Here is a 15483-nt window from a genome sequence, read left to right as displayed (position 1 = left end):
GTAACCCCTTTGAAAATCTTTTTGGAATGGAACCTTGAGGTGTCCAGATGATGAGAGTCAGGAACCGATTGAGATTTACGGTGTCCTGTACTCTGATGGAGCCTGCCCGCATTTATGTTTAGTTTGTTTTAAATGTTGTTCGTTCTCTCTTGTACGATTTTGTGTGTCGTCCTCAAGGATGCTTTCTTGATACAGTCATAACTTCTGACGCCACATGGCAGTTAAAGAAACAAGTTTATTGGAGCCCATATATTTACAAATTCTTACTGCTCTTAGAATGTGGAGTAATGGCACTGATCACCGCCCTACCCGGGGACCCCACCCATTCTTGCCCTGCCGCGGATCATACGCACCACCCCATTCGGATAATTGTTTTTGAAACTCTTTTGCTGTTCTTTTTCAGTCCTATGGTTTAAAGAATGCATTTTGCCACAACTTTTGCCTTCTCCGGCAACCCTTCAGTTGCTATCCCCCACATACTATTTACATGCCTGAAACACTTGGTTGGAAAAACAAGTTCGCAGAGGATGGAGAAATTATCCGCCCACTCAGCCCATCGACCACAGGTTGCGAGAGTGCTTGCACTGTGACACAAATTTTTTCCGGATGTCTTGTCTCCACAAATGGTTGTTTAAAAAAAAAAAATGAGTGAGTCACATATGGTGACGATTCTAATGGGACATTGACGTTAAGGAGAAACAGACAGACATACGAGATATTAAACAACAAGATTATATCAGACACTATGCTTGTTCCCCGAGGAAGGTACGAAGATACTCAACGGCAAAGGAAAGCCTGAACAAGATGAAGACGACCCTGATGATCGGCATCATGATCGTCGCTGGAACAGTACAGTTGCGCACGTTACCTACCCCCACCTCCCTCCCCACACAGGCCCCGAACACGACTACCCAACACTACACCATATATAGATGCCACCGATGCTCCCAGATGGTGTGAGAATCTGGTTAAGTGGTATTCCCTGTCATACACAATGGAAGCCTTATTAGTGATAGCCATATTGTGCAGCGCCATCCAGATAATCAGATTGCGAAAATGGAGAAGGAGAGCCTCCCGCCCTCCAGTATACACATTTAGAGCCCCTTTCCTCGGACTCCAGCAAACTCCACACTCTTTATGAACCTTCCTCTTTAATAAATTCTGTGGTTGTTCCCTTTTTATTGAATGTTAAATGGCACCTTAGGAATTTTAGATATGTGTTTTAGGGAAATTTAGGTAAATGTTTTTGACCCATAGGGAAGAGTAGAGTAGAACCTGTCCTCGGTTAAGGGTACCCGGCATTTCAGAGAACAAAGAAGACCCAGTATTGTGATCCTTCGCGTTGAACATAGAACATAGAACGATACAGCGCAGTACAGGCCCTTCGGCCCACGAAGTTGCACCGAAACAAAAGCCATCTAACCTACACTATGCCATTATCATCCATATGTTTATCCAATAAACTTTTAAATGCCCTCAATGTTGGCGAGTTCACTACTGTAGCAGGTAGGGCATTCCACGGCCTCACTACTCTTTGCGTAAAGAACCTATCTCTGTCCTATATCTATTACCCCTCAGTTTAAAGTTATGTCCCCTCGTGCCAGCCATTTCCATCCGCAGGAGAAGGCTCTCGCTGTCCACCCTATCCAACCCCCTGATCATTTTGTATGCCTCTATTAAGTCTCCTCTTAACCTTCTCTCCAACGAAAACAACCTCAAGTCCATCAGCCTTTCCTCATAAGATTTTCCCTCCATACCAGGCAACATCCTGGTAAATCTCCTCTGCACCCGCTCCAAAGCCGCCACGTCCTTCCTATAATGCGGTGACCAGAACTGTACGCAATACTCCAAATGCGGCCGTACCAGAGTTCTGTACAGCTGCAACATGACCTCCTGACTCCGGAACTCAATCCCTCTACCAATAAAGGCCAACACTCCATAGGCCTTCTTCACAACCCTATCAACCTGGGTGGCAACTTTCAGGGATCTATGTACATGGACACCTAGATCCCTCTGCTCATCCACACTTCCAAGAACTTTACCATTCGCCAAATATTCCGCTTTCCTGTTATTCCTTCCAAAGTGAATCACCTCACACTTCTCTACATTAAACTCCATTTGCCACCTCTCAGCCCAGCTCTGCAGCTTATCTATATCCCTCTGTAACCTGCTACATCCTTCCACACTATCGACAACACCACCGACTTTAGTATCGTCTGCAAATTTACTCACCCACCCTTCTGCGCCTTCCTCTAGGTCATTGATAAAAATGACAAACAGCAACGGCCCCAGAACAGATCCTTGTGGTACGCCACTTGTAACTGAACTCCATTCTGAACATTTCCCATCAACCACCACCCTCTGTCTTCTTTCAGCTAGCCAATTTCTGATCCACATCTCTAAATCACCCTCAATCCCCAGCCTCCGTATTTTCTGCAATAGCCTACCGTGGGGAACCTTATCAAACGCTTTGCTGAAATCCATATACACCACATCAACTGCTCTACCCTAGTCTACCTGTTCAGTCACCTTCTCAAAGAACTCGATAAGGTTTGTGAGGCATGACCTACCCTTCACAAAGCCATGCTGACTATCCCTGATCATATTATTCCTATCCAGATGATTATAAGGTTGAGGATCAAGAGGACAGAGTGTAGCCATTTGGGATGGCCCCTTCCAACTAGGTACAGAGAAACTCGCAAAGCCTAGCGGGTAAAATGAACAAGCCAAGACTCGGGCAGGTTCAGTGCCTGAAATGCATATTTGTAAGCAACACGTCCAGGCCGTTTCGAAACTCCGTCCAATTAGCATTTTAATGGGGCCGATTAGCATTTGATGGCCCATCTTCACCAAGACAAAGGACTGGTACTCGAGCAACCGGGACAGTCCCAGACATTTCGGCGCCACTCCCTGTTCAAGGGAAACGCAAACAACGGGGTCAGTGACCGCTTGGGACATGCCCAGCCATCCAGACCCCCGCCCACTTATTGGTTAGGAATCGAACTGACAGGGATCACCCAATTAGTGGGGCCCAAACTGAAGGAACGCCCAAACGACCGCGAAAACCCCCAAGTATAAGAAGAAGAGGTCGCCACATGTTCGTCCTCCCTTGGTCCTGGTACCCGGTCACGGCTATCTCCAAGTGCAGCAACACCAGAAGCAAGTTCAAGTTCAACGCTCGCTACCAGACGGATGAGCCCAGCTGAGCAGCAGTTACTCCTTCAGACTCGATAGATCCAGAATTGAACAGCGGCCACTGTTTCTCTGGCCTAAGCCAGGTGCCCGAAGTTAAGTACAGGTTGTCTTAGTCGATAGGTGTAGTTAACTAGTAGTTATTATGTTGCATGACTAATTGTGTGTAAATAAAGTACCCTTGAACTAACAAACTGGTGTTTGGCTCTTTGATCGATAGTCGGTTGAAACTTGTGGTGGTATCACTTAATATCTGGCGACTCTGAACATTAGAACATCGATATCAAAAGAAAGAAGGGCACACTCACTGATTGCCATAATTGGAACAGAGCCACAGAAAGGACAGAGAAAAGAGTATAGGAAAGAAAACGCAACAGTGGTGAGTTGCCTTCTTGAACGGCTGCAGTCCTTGAGGTGTCGGTACACAAACCTTGCTGTTGGGGAGGAAGTTCAAAGATGTTGCCCGAGTGACAGTTAAGGAACTGCGATATATTTCCAAGTCAGGGTAGTGAGTGACTTGGCGGGGAACCTCCAGATGATGGGGTTCGCTGCTCTTGTCCTCCTAGATGGTAGTGGTTGTGGGTTTGTAAAATGCTTTCTAAGGAACCTTGGTGCGTTACTGCAGTGCATCTTGTAGATGGTACACATGGCTGCCACTGTTTGTCGGTGGTGGAGGGTTTGAACGTTTGTGCAAGGAGGAGCAATCAAGCGGACTGCTTTGTCCTGGATGGTGTTGAGCTTCTTGAGTGTTGGTGCTGCACTCATCCAGGCAAGTGGAGAATATTCTATTCCACTCCTGGCTTGTGCCTTGCAGATGGTGGACAGGCTTTGGGGAGTCGGGAGGTGAGTTACTCGCCGAAGGATTCCTAGCCTTAGCCCTGGTTGCCACAGTATTAATGTGGCTAGTCCAGTTCAGTTTCTGATCAATGGTAACCCCCCCCCCCCCTGGATGTTAATTGTGGGGGATTCAGTAATGGTAATGCCATTGAATGTCAAGGGGCAATGGTTAGATCGTGTCTTGTAGGAGATGGTCATCATCTGGCACATGTGTGGCGTGAATGTAACTTGTCAGCCCAAGCCTGGATATTGTCCAGGTCTTGCTGCATTTGGACATGGACTATTTCATTATCTGAAGAGTCGCGAATGGTGCTGAACGTTGTGCAGTCATCAGCGAGCACCCCCACTTCTGACCTTATGATGGAAGGCAGGTCATTGATGAAGCAGCTGAAGATGGTTGGGCCTAGGACACTACACCGAGGAACTCTTGCAATGATGTCCTGGAACTGAGATGATTGACCTCCAACCACTACAACCATCTTCCTTTATGCCACGTATGACTCCAACCAGCAGGGAGTTTTCCCCGATTGAAAGTTACAGTAGAAATCAAACTGATTCCGGTGCTTCCAGTTAGGGTTTCTTCCCACTAAGCTGCTTTTCAGCTGAGGATGAGTGAGGTATTTGTAGGTGATTCATTCTTGGGTAGAACATAAGCTGGAAATCTGCACCAGATCAAGAGCTTTAATGCAGAAAAACTTTGTGGTTTCTGGGTGCTTTGTCCTTGAAGGGAATTTGAGCTAAGTGGAGTATTGCAACCCAACTTGACTTGTGCTGATCTTCCTCCAAGGAACATGGGAACACGAGACAACCATTCAGCCCCTCGTCCAGCATTCAGTTAGATTAAAGCTGCTCTGTGTTAGATCTACCTACGCACCTTATTTTGGTAATGATTTCTGCTGGTTGGGGAGTCAAATGTATTGGAAGCAGAACTCTCAGGCGTGTAGTTAGGAAACACTTCTACGCACACAGGGTGGTAAACCTTAAGAACTCGCTTACAAATGGCAATTGGGTCAATTATAAATTTTAAAGCTGAGTTTATGTTTGTTAAGCAAAAGTTATTAAATGATCTGGAGAAAAGGCAAAAAGTGGAGTTAGGTTACAAGTCAACCACAATCTCATTGACTGGTGGAACAGGCTCAAGGGGCTAGATGACCTCCTATTGTATATGTGTTCCTGTGAATGAAAGACTAGTCTACGCAACTGTTCCTCATAATTTAACCCTTTTGGTCCCAATATCGTTCCTTATTCACCTTGTTGCTCTTTAGTCTGTGTCTCTGTTTGATTAGCTTTTGGAATGAGAGAATTGAGAGTCAGCAATGCCCAGTGAAATCGGAGTCATATGTAGGCCAAACTGTGAAGATGTAATGTTGATTTCTAAAAGCAAAATACTGTACAGCCTCAGCCTGTAAAACTGAGATGAGGGGGAAGTTCTTGGGGCAGAGGGTGGTGAATCTGTGGAACTTATTGCCACAGGGCTGTGGAGACCAAGTCATTGAGTGTTTATAAGACAGAAATAGATATGTTCTTAATTCATCAGGGGTTGTGGGAGAATGGGGTTGTGAAACATACCAGCCAAAATCGAATGGCGGTGCAAACTTGATGGGCCGAATGGCCTAATTCTGCTCCTACATCTTGTGGTCTCATGACCATCTGGCAATTCTAAAAAATATTTTTGCTGGTGCCAACCCACAGTTTGCAGATCGACCAAATTCAAATGATAACTTGCTACGGTGGGGTTTGAATTCAGGCGATTAGGCCAGTTCCATAACAGCAATGCTGCCTTAATAATAGTGTGTCGGATGCCGTCAATCAAAGCCGTGTTAAAATCCTGTTCTTTAATGGCACAAGGTTTGTTTACCGAGTTGTTCACCATCCCAGAATATATTTGTGTACCTGTTTATCATTTAACAGCAACAGCATGTGGTTAAATAGTTTGTATATCCCAAGAAAGGGGCCGAAGGGCCTGTACTGCGCTGTAATGTTCTATGTACACCACACGAATAATGGGAAAAAAATGGATGTCAGTATGAAGAGAAAATATTAGGAGGGAGCTTAATCAAAAGAGAGGTGTTTGAAAGAGAACAAATTCTCAGAGACTAGATGTTGTCAAGTACTGACTGCCTATCCCCTTCTTCCCCCATTCCCAAATCAGTGATCATTAATGCATCTTTTTATTATCCACTGCCCCACTAGTTCCTGTGGTTTGACAAAAAACAAAGAAAAGTACAGCACAGGAAGGCCCTTCGGCCCTCCATGGCTGCACCGACCATGCTGCCTGTCTAACCTAAAAGCTTCTACACTTCCGGGGTCCGTATCCCTCTTTTCCCATCCTAGTCATGTATTTGTCAAGATGCCCCTTTAACATCACTATCGTCCCTGCTTCCATCACCCCCTCCGGCAGAGAGTTCCAGGCACCCTCTGTGTAAAACATTTGCTTTGTACATCTCCTCTAAACCTTCCCCTCGCACCTTACACCTATGCCCCCTAGTAATTGACCCCTCTACCCTGGGAAAAAGTCTCTGACTATCCACTTTGTTTATGCCCCTCATAATTTTGTAGACCTCTATCAGGTCGCCCCTCAACCTCCTTCGTTCCAGTGAGAACAAACCAAGTTTATGCAACCTCTCCTCATAGCTAATGCCCTCCATACCAGACAACATCCTGGTAAATCTCTTCTGCACCCTCTCTAAAGCCTCCTCATCCCTCTGGTAGTGTGGCGACCAGAATTGAACACTATTCTCCAAGTGTGGCCTAACTACGGTTCTGTACAGCTGCAACATGACTTGCCAATTTTTATACTCAATGCCCCGGCCAATGAAGGCAAGCATGCCGTATGCCTTCTTGACTACCTTCTCCACCTGTGTTGCCCCTTTCAGTGACCTGTGGACCTGTACACCAAGATCTCTCAGACTTTCAATACTCTTGAGGGTTCTACCGTTCACTGTATATTCCCTACCTGCATTAGACCTTCCAAAATGCATTACCTCACATTTGTCCAGATTAAAGTCTGTCTGCCATCTCGCCGCCCAAGTCTCCAAACGATCTCTGACAGACAGTCCTCATCGCTATCCGAAATTCAAAGAAATCACAGAGGCTTTCTGGAAATGCAGTTTCTAAGGTAAGTCGCCATAGTCCCAGATGACCATAGGCTGCTTTCCCCTTTGACAGGGAGAGCTGATTGGTAATGATTTAACCTGAGGGACACCACACCTCAGGTAAGGGGCAACGTTGCGAAGGCAGGGATGTTGTAAACAACTTTAGCTGGTACAGGAATTGAACCTATGCTGTTGGCCTTGCTCTGCATCACACATCAGCTGTCTCGCCAATTGAGCTAAACTGGTCCCTAAACTGGACAGTGCGATCAGGTGCTGTTATTGATGGTTGTGGGTGACTTGTTTATTTTGTGTGATTTTATTTTCACTGTGCCGAGATTGTGATCTACTTTCTGTAATAATGGGCTTTTCTGTAATATGCAGGCTGTTGAGAATCTGTGTTCCTATAAAGTGTCAGCAACGCTGTACAAACAATTGAGACAGGTATGTGAAGACCATGTCAAGGCACAGATTTTGCAGTTCCGAGAATATCCTTTTTCTCCCCTTTTGATCTACTTTGTCTGCAATTTATGTGATATTAGCTATGATTGTTGTTGGTTTGTGCTGTACACCTAACAGTTCAGCATCTTCTACAATTCTGGCAGAAATTGTGTTGCGATATGAAAGGAATCCAAATGAGTTCAACGTAATTTTCATATCATGAAACTATTAACGGGAGACATTTTAACATCAAGATACTCCACATTAAGTATTGAAGTTTTGGTTAAGACCTTTTGCATTTGAATAAGGACCCAAATTATTTAATTGGATCTGTTGTCGAGCATGTTCCCTGATCATCCAAGCAGTTGGCACCTGCTGGAACACTTGTTTCTGAGCTAATTTATGGAAATAAATGCTTTTTCTTACTCAATCCAGGCTCTTGAGTGAGAAAGTTGGAACAGCTTTGAGGAGAGTGGGCTGAAATCCTAAACCTGCTTAAGAGATTGCATCAAATGTGTGGTGCATTTGACCCAATTGGTCTATGCTCGTGCTTATGTTTCACACAAGTCTCCTCCCATCCCTCTCACCCTATCTATATATTCTCTATTATTTTTTCCTTCATGTATTTATGTAGTAGTAATCTGCCCAAGAGCACGTCTCCTAATCTCTCTATACCTTGTAGTCCTGCGTTTTCCTCATCGGTTGTTTGCGAGCTCCTCCCATTTTCAAATTCAGTAAGTAATATGTCTAGGGAAAAGAATTGAAGAATGGGTTCCCCTTGCCTTCCTCATATGTGCTTGTTTATGTACCTTCTCCTTAAATGCATCTGTGCTATTAGTCACAAATCCAGGCCAGTTCAGGCAATCATATTTCTGATCCAATTTATGCAGATCATGCTCGCCAAGTGCTCACTGCATGTATGATTTTCCCCAGCAAGTCTTGTCCCTATTCAACAGTGTAGTCCAAATCTTACCTAACATGACGTGAGGTAGTTTTGGAAACTGAATTCTATTTGCACCCTTGCAGTGACTACGTAAACATTTTCTTTGCAGCAATATGAATTTATTGTGCAAAACTTAATGTGCAAACTCCACACGGACAGTGACCCGGGGCTGGGATCGAACCCGGGGTTCCTCAGCGCCGTGGGACAATCTATGTCCTTAGATTGCAGAGACCTCATGCGCTCAGGACCCAGGTTCGATCCCAGCCCCGGGTCACTGTCCGTGTGGAGTTTGCACATTCTCCCCATGTCTGCGAGGGGCTTACTCCCACAACCCGAAGATGTACTGGGTAGGTAGATTAGCCACGCTAAATTTAGAATAATAATCTTTATTCGTGTCACAAGTAGGCTCTTGACCGAAATCTTTGGATCCTCACTGTCTTCAGGTGATGTCCCAGAGGACTGGAGAATAGCCAATGTTGTTCCTCTGTTTAAGAAGGGTAGCAAGGATAATCCACGAAACTACAGACCGGTGATTTTTCCATCAGTGGGAGGGAAATTACTGGAGAGAATTCTTCGAGACAGGATCTACTCCCATTTGGAAGCAAATGGACGTATTAGCAAGAGGCAGCATGGTTTTGTGAAGGGGAGGTCATGTCTCACTAACTTGATAGAGTTTTTCGAAGAGGTCACAAAGATGATTGATGCAGGTAGGGCAGTGGATGTTGTCTGTATGGACTTCAGTAAGGCCTTTGAAAAGGTCCCTCATGGTAGACTGGCACAAAAGGTGAAGTCACACAGGATCAGAGGTGAGCTGGCAAGATGGATACAGAACTGGCTAGGTCATAGAAGGCAGAGAGTAGCAATGGAAGGATGCTTTTCTGATTGGAGGGCTTTGACTAGTGGTGTTCCGCAGGGTTCAGTGCTAGGACCTTTGCTGTTCGTAGTATATATAAATGATTTGGAGGAAAATGTAACTGGTCTGATTAAGTTTGCGGACGACACACGGGTTGGTGGAATTGCGGATAGCGATGAGGACTGTCAGAGGTTATAGCAGGATTTAGATTGTTTGGGCGGAGGGGTGGCAGATGGAGTTTAATCCGGACAAATGTGAGGTAATGCATTTTGGAAGGTCTAATACCGGTGGGAATGTACAGTTAATGGTAGAATCCTCGAGATCTAGGTGTACAGGTCCACAGGTCACTGAAAGGGGCAACACGGGTGGAGAAGGTAGTCAAGAAGGCATACGGCATGCTGGCCTTCATTGGCCGGGGCATTGGGTATAAGAATTGGCAAGTCATGTTGCAACTGTATAGAACCTTAGTTAGGCCACATTTGGAGTATAGTGTTCAATTCTGGTCACCACACTACCAGAAGGATGTGGAGGCTTTAGAGAGGGTGCAGAAGAGATTTACCAGAATGTTGCCTGGTATGGAGGGCATTAGTTATGAGGAGAGGTTGAATAAACTTGGTTTGTTCTCACTGGCATGCAGGAGGTTGAGGCGTGACCTGATAGAGGTCTACAAAATTATCAGGGGCATAGACAGAGTGGATAATCAGAGACTTTTTCCCAGGGTAGAGGGGTCAATTACTAGTGGGCTTAGGTTTAAGGTGCGAGGGGCAAGGTTTAGAGGAGATGTACGAGGCAAGTTTTTTACACAGAGGGCAGTGGGTGCCTGGAACTCGCTGCCAGAGGAGGTGGTGGAAGCAGGGACGATAGTGACGTTTAAGGGGCATCTTGACAAATACATGAATAGGATGGGAAAAGAGGGATACTGACCCTGGATGTGTAGAAGATTTTAGTTGTGACGGGCAGCATGGTCGGCGTGGGCTTGGATGGGCGAAGGGCCTGTTCCTGTGCTGCACTTTTCTTTGTTCTACATTTACACTGCAATGAAGTTACTGTGAAAATCACCTAGTCGCCTTTTCAGTAATCTCCTGAGCCTTTTTAGGTACACTGAGGGAGAATTCAGAATGTCCAAAATACCTAACAGCACGTCTTTCGGGACTTGTGGGAGGAAACCGGAGCACCCGGAGGAAATCCACGCAGTCACGGAGAACATGCCGACTCCGCAAAAGTTGCCCCTTAATTGAAAAAAACTATTGTTGTAGAGACTCGCCAGTTATAAGCAGATTGTTTTAAGTGGCAGGGTTAAATGAAAGACTATAAAGTGCTCCCTTTTATTGTTTCCGATACCTCGGCTCAATGCAGTACCCTTTGTGTTTCACGTGATGGACTATTTTATAAAGTGACCAATTGAGTATGGCAGGGGGATGCTGTATTGGTGATGAGATGATCCTTTGGCATCTGAGGATGATCCGGCAGTCACTAGAAGTTATTCTGTTGGGAAATAAGGATAATTTATTGATAACTATTGGTATCGGGCGATAACATGTTAGTAATGGGATGGTAATGGGGCAATCTATAACTTATGAAGGATGTTGTATGATAACTGGGGATGATCTATTTTTCCTTAACTTTGCTTCCACGGATTCACTGGATAGCAGTCTGTTTCTGAAGAAGATTAACAAATGTTGGCAGGATCACTGTCAGCAAATGGTAAGTAACTGTCCGTTGAATACAATATTACGTATTGCTGATGTTTGTGTCCTCAAGAATAATATTTTGTTACTTGTTGCACAATCATTTTTTATTTTTTATTGGCTTTCAGATAATGATCAGGAGCATTTTCTTGTTTCTCGACCGAACCTATGTTCTTCAGAGTTCAATGTTACCATCAATCTGGTGAGTTGCTGAGGAAAAAGGGCTGTGTGCAACTTGAGTGCGAGGGTGTTTTTCTTGTGGTTGATTTGGTCAGCAACTCGCTTTTCAGAAATTCGGAGCACATAGAACATGGAACATACAGTGCAGAAGGAGGCCAGCAAGTCGGCACCAACCCACTTAAGCCTTCACTTCCACCCTATCCCCGTAACCCAACAACTCCTCCTAACCTTTTTGGTCACTAAGGGCAATTTATCATGTCCAATCCACCTAACCTGCACGTCTTTGGACTGTGGGAGGAAACCGGAGCACCCGGAGGAAACCCACGCAGACACTGGGAGAACGTGCAGACTCTGCACAGACAGTGACCCAGCGGGGAATCGAACCTGGGACCCTGGCGCTGTGAAGCCACAGTGCTATCCACTTGTGCTACCGTGCCACACATGGTGGGCATGAGACTCTCTTTTTGTCACTCTTTCTCCCTCTGCAACCCCCACCCCATTTTCTGATAGCTCACCCCCTCAAATATGTGTTGACCAGCCAGCCTATGCTGTCTTACAGTATCGATTCCATGAAATTGGATGTATGATTAATGGATAATTGAAGAACCAGTCAGACCACATCTTTTATAATGCTGCAGAACCACTGACCTTAAGTGTGCGGGAAGTTTAGCAAGGAGTTTGTCAAGGTTCCAAATAGCAGATTGGTCAAAAAGGGGATACAGGACAATGTGGCGAACTGGATAAAATGTTGGCTTCGTAACAGGAAACAAAGAGTAATGGTCGATGCCTGCCCTTGCAAATGGAAAGTTGTTTCAAGTCGTCTTCCACAGGGTTCGGTTTTGGAACCCTTACTGTTTGTGATATATATTAATGATTTGGACATGAATGGGGGGGGCATGATTAGGAAATTTGCAGACGACACAAAGATTGGCCGAGTGCTGGACAGTGTAGAGGATAGCTATTATCTCCAAAATGATATAGATGGGTTGGCTGAGTGGGTGATAAAATGACAGATGGGAATTTACATATAAACATAGAAAATAGAAGCAGGAGGAGGCCATTCGGCCTTCAAGCCTGCTGCTCCATTCATTCTGATCATGGCTGATCATCAATTCAATACCCTGATCCCGCCTTCTCTCCATATCCCTTTAGCCCCAGGAGCTTTATCTAATTTAACACCGAGAAGTGTGAGGTCATGCATTTTGGAGGCCAAACGGTTATAGGGAGCAGACAATAAATGGGAATATACTAAGACGTGTAGATGAGGTGAGAGATCTTAATGCACAAGTACACAGATGCCTCAAGGCAGCAGTTCAAGTGTTCAAGTTTGTTAAGAAAGCATATGGAATGCTCTCCTTCTTTGGCAGAGGTATAGAATATAATAAGGATATAATAGAATTATATAAAATGCTGGTGAGGCCACAACTGGAGTACTGTGTGCAGTTCTGGTCGCCACATTACAGGAAGGACGTTACTGCTCAGGGGAGAGAGTGCAGAGGAGGTTTACAGGAATGTTGCCAGGGCTAGAAAAGTGTAGCTATGAGGAATGATTGGATAGTTTGGGGTTATTTTCCTTGGAACAAATAAGGCTGAGGGGTGACTTAATTAAGGTGTACCAAATTGTGAGGGGAAGAGATAGAGTGGACAGGATAAAACTGTTGCCCTTGGAGAATTTTAGAACCAGGGGACATAGATTCATGATTAGTTGCAGAAGGTGCAGAGGGGACATGAGGAAGAAGGTTTTTACGCAGAGGGTAGTGGGAGTCTGGAATTCGCTGCTGAGTTGATGGTGGAGGCAAAGACCCTAAACTCTTTTCAAAAAATACCTGTATCTGCACCTTAAGTACTGTGCACGACGGCTATGGATCATGTGCAGGAAGGTGGGATTAGAAAGGGCACCTGGGTGTCCTTGGGCTGTCATGAACAAAATGGGCTGAATGGTCTCCTTTTGTGCTGTAATTTTTCTATGGTTTCTAAATGCTCCTGACCTCGCCCAACCCAGGGTACTTTGCACCTATTTAATGTGCTTCGTTTTTGGGAAATCTGTTACACCTTGGAAAGCATCTCCAACCCCTTTTGTTGACTTAATTCTGCTTTTTACTAGCAATAGAGGTTTGTGTTGGAAGTAATTGTGCTATCCGTTCCATATGACTTACCGCCATTTACAAAATACATTTACCCTGACCCTGAAAAACTTTGAGTTGGCTTTACTACATTCAAGGCTCTACACCGTGCAGTTTATTAAAGAAATTCCTCCTAAATTCTTTATTTGATCTGTTAATGGTACTCCATGTGTATGTTGAAAGATATTCAAGAAGGGAGGAAGGAATGAACCAAGAAACGACAGGCCAGTCAGTCTAAACTCAGTAGTGGGGAAGCTATTGGAAGCAATTCTGAGAGACAAATTAATCTGTATCTGGAGAGACTGAATAATCAAGAACAGTCAGCATGGTTTTATTAAAGGAAGGTCACATGTGGCCATCTTGATTCAATTTTATAAAGAGGTGACCAGGTGTGTAGATGAGGGAAATGTATTTGATGTAGTCTACTTGGACTTCAGTAAGACTTTTGATAACGTCCCACATGTGACACTGATAGCGAAGGTAAGAGTCCATGGGATCCAAAGAAATTTAGCAAATTGGATCCAGAATTGGTTGAGTGGCAGAAAGCAGAGGGTGAAGGTTGAGGGGTGTTTTTCTGACTGGAAGCCTGTGTCCAGTGGGGTCCCACAGGGAAACCTTGCTGTTTGTGCTTTATATAAGTTATTTAAACTTGAATGTAGGAGGGTTGATCAGTAAGTTCGCAGATGGTACGAAAATTAGTGGGGTGGTAAATAGTGAGGAAGGTAGCCTTCGATTACAGGCCGGTCAGATGGGCTGATCGGTGGCAAATGGAATTCAATCCGGTTAAGTGTGAGGTGATGCACTTGGGCAGGACAAGCAAGGTAAGGGAATATATGATAAACGGTAGGACCCTGGGAAGAACCGAGGATCAGAGGGACCTGGTTGTGCATGTACACTGGTACCTTAAGGTAGCAGAGCAGGTGGTTAAGAAGGCATATGATATAATTGCTTTTATTAGCTGAGGCATAGAGTTTAAGAGCAGGCAGGTTACGCAGGAACTGTATGAAACGTTGGTTCGGCTACAGCGAGAGCATTGTGTACAGTTCTGGAATCCACACTATAGGAGGGATGTGATGGCATTGGAAAGTGTGCAGAGGAGATTTACCAGGCTGTTGCCGAGGCTGGAGAGTTTTAGTTATGAAGAGTTTTGGATAGACTGGGGTGGTTTTCCTTGGGGCAGAGGAGACCGGTGGGGGGACGTGATTGAGACGTATAAAGTAATGAGGGACATAGATAGAGAAGATAAGAAGAAACCTTTCCCCTTGGTGGGTGGATCAATGACATGGGGTATAGATTTAAGGTAGGAGGTTTGGAGGGGATGTGAGGAAAAACTTTTTCACCCAGACGGTGGTGGGAGTCTGGAACTCACTGCCTGAAAGGGTGTGAGTAAACCTATAGTAAACCCCCAACATTGTGACTACACCATTCCTATTCCTGAGCTCTACCCATATGGCTTCGCTGTATGAGCCCTGTGAGGTGTCCTCGCGCAGTACAGCTGTGATATTCTCCTTAACCAGTAGTTCAACTCCCCCACCCCTTTTACATCCCCCTCTATCCCACCTGAAACATCTGAATCCTGGAACGTTGAGCTGCTAATCCTGTCCTTCCCTGAACCAAGTCTCTGTAATGGCAGCAACATCATAGTTCCAAGTACTAATCCAAGCTCTAAATTAATCTGCTTTACCTGTTACACTTCCCCTCTCACCCCCATTGAAACAATGCACTTCAGAACACCAGACCCTCTTTGATCAGTAACCACACTCTGCCTGCTCTTCCTCTGAGTCTCACTGGCCCTACTCTCGAGTTCCCGTACCAGCCTCCCCGAACAGGCGCCGGAATGTGGCGACTAGGGGCTTTTCACAGTAACTTCATTGAAGCCTACTTGTGACAATAAGCGATTTTCATTTCATTTCAGTTAATTCACCTTTGCTTTGGTTTCCCCCCCCCCCCGCCAAACTAGTTTAAATCCCTCCCCATGTGACATATGCAAACCTCCCGGCCAGAATATCTATGCCCCTCCAGTTTAGATGCAACCCATCCATCTTGTACAGGTCTCTCCTGCCCCGGAAGAGATCCCAATTGTCTAGATATCTGAAACTCTCCTTCCTAAACCAGCTGTTTAACCACATGTTGC

At 45.2% G+C, this 15483-nt stretch overlaps 1 protein-coding gene across 4 annotated transcripts in view; it reads left to right on the top strand.

Annotated features, from left to right (window-relative positions):
- Positions 1-15483, top strand: part of LOC140428224 (cullin-4A-like) — a 195504-nt gene that overhangs the window by 54116 nt on the left and 125905 nt on the right. For 3 of the 4 annotated variants that reach the window (XM_072514449.1, XM_072514448.1, XM_072514451.1), the window contains exons 3-5: positions 7506-7609; positions 10993-11062; positions 11175-11248. In XM_072514449.1, coding sequence (XP_072370550.1) covers positions 7506-7609; positions 10993-11062; positions 11175-11248 — 248 coding nt within the window. The remainder of the gene's footprint in view (positions 1-7505; positions 7610-10992; positions 11063-11174; positions 11249-15483) is intronic. The other variant, XM_072514450.1, reaches the window with a different exon arrangement.

Source organism: Scyliorhinus torazame, chromosome 8 (assembly GCF_047496885.1).
Source record: "Scyliorhinus torazame isolate Kashiwa2021f chromosome 8, sScyTor2.1, whole genome shotgun sequence".
In the NCBI taxonomy this organism is placed as follows: domain Eukaryota; kingdom Metazoa; phylum Chordata; class Chondrichthyes; order Carcharhiniformes; family Scyliorhinidae; genus Scyliorhinus; species Scyliorhinus torazame.
The sequence above is the reverse complement of the archived record's forward strand: the minus strand, read 5'-3'. Positions and strand labels throughout refer to the sequence as shown.